At 51.6% G+C, this 5055-nt stretch overlaps 2 protein-coding genes across 2 annotated transcripts; both read right to left on the bottom strand.

The window, feature by feature from the left end:
- Positions 1–2246: 2246 nt before the first annotated feature.
- AURANDRAFT_35306 (hypothetical protein) lies at positions 2247–2528 on the bottom strand (the record flags this gene model as incomplete). Its single annotated transcript, XM_009044676.1, is given in 2 exon segments — positions 2247–2350; positions 2366–2528. Coding segments are annotated over 2 exon segments (267 nt in total), but the record flags the coding sequence as incomplete, so codon positions are not given.
- A 1634-nt stretch (positions 2529–4162) lies between these two features.
- Positions 4163–4360, bottom strand: AURANDRAFT_35305 (hypothetical protein; the record flags this gene model as incomplete). The annotated part of the gene is made up of 1 exon (XM_009044675.1): positions 4163–4360. A coding segment is annotated over one exon (198 nt), but the record flags the coding sequence as incomplete, so codon positions are not given.
- Positions 4361–5055: the final 695 nt, after the last annotated feature.

The raw sequence follows: 5055 nt of genomic DNA, 5'->3' as shown, positions 1-5055 counted from the left end.
TCGTGCAACATTTGCACATCAATCTGTGCCGGACTTGGTCAGACTCCCTGCCCACGTTGATGATCTGGCATGTTTCTCAAGCGATCTGAGACCATTGTTAACATTGCCAAATTGCCCTCGGGCTCTCAAGTTGTGCAAGTAACGCAGATGCCTCCATACGACAGTCGTGACATGCGGGCTGAGGGTCAAAAGAACGGTGACATATGCTATAACCAAGTTGCTCGCTCGCCAAAGAACGAGACCTCGCAAATAAATCAAACTTTGTCGCCATACACATGTATGGGAGCGTGCTCAGCCTCCCAAGCAGATAATAGCATATTTTAGGAATGAACCTATCCCCTGTTTGAGTTCGCGATGTTCGCGCAGCTTGCCAATGCAGAGCTCGGTCAAAGCAACGTGGTGGTGTTTCGGGCCCCGATACGAGGTGCTAAGGTTACAGTGTGAGCAAGAGTGAGCGCATGAGAGTATGGATCAGAGGAAGAATCGTGAATTGCCGATACGACGCTTCCATGAAGCAGATCCGCGCTATCGCAATCGAATTTGGAGTCAGCAACAGCAGGTATAGATCTCGACAATCTCCATACACGAGCTCGAGTCCCGCACGTTCTCCAGTCAGCATCAAGCATCGGACTAGGCAACCTTGAACCCAGTCCGTGCAGAATGCCCAGTAGGGGAGCCTGGACCTTTCTTAAAATGTCCGAAACCAATTGTCATAAGTGCTGGTGAGATGTGGCGCTCCTCTATGCAAACACCTCTTTATGAAAGCAGAAGCGTGCTAGTTGGGTCTCTGAACACATGCACAGCATGATGGCATGTATGCCACCGGCCCATTCCCCGTGAAGATAGTGGACATACTCGGCTGTCTGCCCTAAAAAGTAAAGGCCTGCATCGACCAATATCTCCCCGACACCTGCCCGAGGGTATCTAAATTGAGGCGTTTGGGTGCTGTGTATTGGTCCATGAGTTACCCAGGCTGTTGGGCGCTTCATTCAAACCAGCGAGACAACCGTCAATTCTGATGCTACAAGCTGATCTAGAGATCAAGCTAGGTCACATTATCCCTCGACCGAAGTAACCATGTCAATCAGCCTGCTTCTCTATGCTGAACACGAGTCAAGTCTCTCTCCAAGAAGCACCCATCACCGAACAAGGTGAGATCGGACCCGCCGGCAGAGAGCCAGAACGACGATTCCACTGGGCAGATTATGCGTGCCAGGTGGTTCAAATGTGGAATTTTATGTCGCAAGTACGAGGTCCGTACCTGCAAGGATCAGTAATTTCCCCCCCACGGCACACCCGCGACTTAGTGAGACGACGGGGAGGTGGCGGCTTTGTCCTGTGATCTAATTGAGAAGGCGTCTCTCTGCCATGCGGCTTGCGACACCGCATTGCACCGTCGTGGTTGCAAACACAAAAAGGATGATTCATCTTGGATCAAGGGCTGGGACAAGCTCCTCGAGCAACAAGTTTGTTGCCGTGTCCTGGACAAGCTCAATATGGACAACTCGAGAAGACTCCCGCGAGTTTACCTTGAGCAAAGTTACCGTAGAATGGGCTTCATAAGTGCGGACACCCATTGTGCTGACACTCTTCAGATAAAAGGCTGCGTCCTATCGGCCGTCGCGATGTAATGGCTCGTATCCGAATCGCTCATGAGTCATCTCGAAGGCATTAATCAAGAACAACATGTCCTCCATCGAGGCTTACTATCGACAGCGGAGACCAGTCAGCACGTCCGAAGCGTGTGTGGGCGCAGCAGTAGCATTGATTCCGTACATGCTAGCAGCACAGCCAGATCCGTATGATACGCATAGGATACGGATGTTAGCTAGGTCATCGCTAATTGCCAAGGCCAACGAGAGCAGACTTGCATAAAGTGGGCACGTGTACGTAGTAGCATTTTGGGCACTTATGGCGATGCCAGCCTAAGCATGCTTCCAGAAGAAGTCCTCGTGCTGAGCCTTGGTAAGTTTGCCATAAGCCATCTCACACATAAACCTCAGGTTCCTTTTGGAGTGATAGGGGGCGTTGCTGTGGTAAACGACGCAGTCGAATACACGCAATAGGCCTTCTTATCCTGTGGTATCGCTGAATCATCGCTAGCACCAGCTCATTGCCTCTTCGTATTAACCTGTTGCGATGCTGATGTCCATAACTGCATCGTTTGTGTGCCATCCAACAGGGCGATAGAAATCCCACGAGTGTTTTATGAAGGTTATGCGCTCTCGCAAGAGCAACAATGGCGCCTACGCGGCCACGACCAGAGATATTGAGGAGGCTCCAATGCCAGAAATATGGGCAGGATCTGGGTGAATCGCCGGGTCGGAACAGACGACAATACCATACGCACCTTTCTAAGCTCAACCATGAATCCAGTTTGTGGTACTGAAGAGAGCGTTTGTTCCGCCGTAGCAGGCATTGAAGGTGTCGAGGCCTTCGACACTGTGGTGGTCGTCAGCCTCAAACAACGACATCAAGAACGACTTGGTTGACTTGCCTCTGTCCACCGCACTTTCGGTGCCAACCTCGAGGCGCCCAACCTCTGTAAACAACAGCTCGAGTTATCGGAGCAGCTTAGTTACGCTCGACAATGCCATCGAGACAGTATCTTCGCCGTCGCTCATGAAAGTGATGTTTTCCTGTCCGCGCCCAATCATGTATCTCCCAGGACTGCCATGGAATGCTTCCGCACCGGAGGCTCTCAGGCACTATGTTGGAGCATGGTAGGAAAGTGCTGCAATGCCGACAGCCTCGAGTTTGAAGGCTATGCTTGCATCATTTATTGGAGCCAAGGAAGAGCCACGTATTTGTATGTGAATCCCGCTCGCTACAACGGTGCGACCCCACGATGCCGCGTCTGCCACCAGAAAACGCTCGGTGCAATTTGAGACTATCGCATGATACAGACGCTTTGATTGGGCATTGGTACTCTGATGTGAAAATAGATCGATTGCGAGTACTTGGTTTGGGCTTCAATCTCTCCTCACTCTAAAAGCGGTGCCAGTGATAATAGGAGAAATTCGGCTGCTTATGACTCGCAGACAGGTGGAAGTTGCAGCAAAGCTTCGCCCTAACTGTCAAAAATCAGCATGCCGAGTGCTTGACCGCGAACGGTACGAGTCTGCGAAGCTGCTGGTTGAGGGATGTTTTCAAATGTTGCAGCATGTTCCTGGCCCTGTATTACCATACCACACGCGAGCACTCGAGGCTGTAGTGACTCCGTCGAAACTGTCCAAGTATGTGCCATAGAGTCAAAGCGAGTAACAAGCACACTTTGATGAGTGTATGATATGACTTGGCTATTGAACTAAGTGTCACGAAGAGGTGCGTGAACTGCTGTAACCGCGAACAACAAAAGGACTGCATACGCGCACGTGTTGTTCAGAGGCCAATCGCCCACTCCCCTGCCGGTCGTTGTTGATGCGGATTTGTTGATTTCCACCGGCGTTTTGCAAACGGCCCCTGCTTGTTGAGCACGATACTTGGACGTTCATACGACCGTCGAGATAAACAGATCAGAACATGACAAAGCGGCAAAAGCCCCATGCGCGATGGTCCCGCTGAACCCAAACGAGCTCAGCCGACCAGCGAATGATCGGTGCGCCTCACCTTCAGCCAGCGCCTCGACAGGCACCTAAAACGATGACAGCAGGATCGCGAACAGGTGTGTGTTCAGCCTAACATTCAGAGATTGGCGGGCCCTGAGCTAAAGGAGGACCTCCTGAGTTGCGCATTCACGGTTATCACATTAATGCTGAGAGGTATGAGCACAAGAGAGGCCAAACCTGCGACAGCTGCCGAGGCCTCCAAGTGACCCATGTTTGACTTCAAAGAAGCGCATTATATCAACTACGAGTCGGTACACAGCGCCCGAATGGCAGCACCAACCTAAATGGAATCCTCATATGGACATCATCCCCAGGAAAGATACCTCGATTGGGTCTCCAAGCGCTGTGCCCGTGCCGTGCGCTTCGAGAGCATACCTTGACGCGCCACCACTCTTTACTGCCTCGATGAGCGCCCTTTGCGAGGAACCATTCGGCGCCGTGAGACTCGCACGCGGACCGTCTTGCTAAACGCTTGAACCAGCGACTTAGGTACAAGACTCCTGCGGCTCAATCAGAAATGTCACAATCCCTTCACCACGACAGAACCCATCAGCTCAACCGTCAAACGTGTGACATCGCCCATGCGCAGAAAGCATTCCTGCTGCGGAGAAAGCGATCGACACGATAGAAGCAATCAACAAACTCCCGCCAATTGCGGCATGTGATATCTTGTCGAGAATTATTGACAGAGACCCCACATGTAGCGCAACCAAAGATGCCGAGCATGCGGTGTCGACGGAAAGGCTTGGTCCTCAAAGGCCAAGCACATATGACAATCACCCACAGGCGACTGCGAGCGACGTCGAGGTGCCAGAAAACACCGAGATCATTCAGGACCGACCACATCCTGCATCATCATCTGGGAAGCCACCGTTGGCCCCCAAGACAAACCCGATATGGTGATTTCAAAGATGAGCATAGCAATTCGTTTTGAACGAAGCACAAATTGCCGTGGAGCTTACCTCTAAAATCAGTATCATTTGAGAGTTCATTTGAGATGACTCGCTTCTGGAAATGCCAAAAGCCCTAGCGTCCGTAGCCAATAGTGAGTCAGTGTAAGCGCCGTATTTCGCAGAGTGGTGGTCCACTGTGAGGTCACCCCAGCGAACGATTGGTAAGGTCAACTTTGTGTTTATACCTCTCGCGAGGATTGCTCTCAAGGAGATGCGAGAACGACAAGGCAGCTACATAGAAAACTCCCCCGACACGTGTAAGTTCACACTTCTGTCACATTCTGATCAGTCAAGTCGGCTGCTGACATGAGCGATATCAGCGTCATCGCAGTCATCAGCCACCACCGCGACAAAGGCGCCTGACTCAGCCACACATTATGCTAGAGCATTTACACTGGGATGATCAAAAAGGAGTGTAGACGGGACAGGCATGCGGAAGTGCTCGCTAATATTGCGCGCCAGCTCCGTTGCCGTCAGAGAATCCAGCCCGACGG

This window comes from Aureococcus anophagefferens, assembly GCF_000186865.1.
Source record: "Aureococcus anophagefferens unplaced genomic scaffold AURANscaffold_648, whole genome shotgun sequence".
Taxonomy (NCBI): Eukaryota; class Pelagophyceae; order Pelagomonadales; family Pelagomonadaceae; genus Aureococcus; species Aureococcus anophagefferens.
Note: the sequence above shows the minus strand (reverse complement) of the source record. Positions and strands in the feature narration are given on the sequence as shown.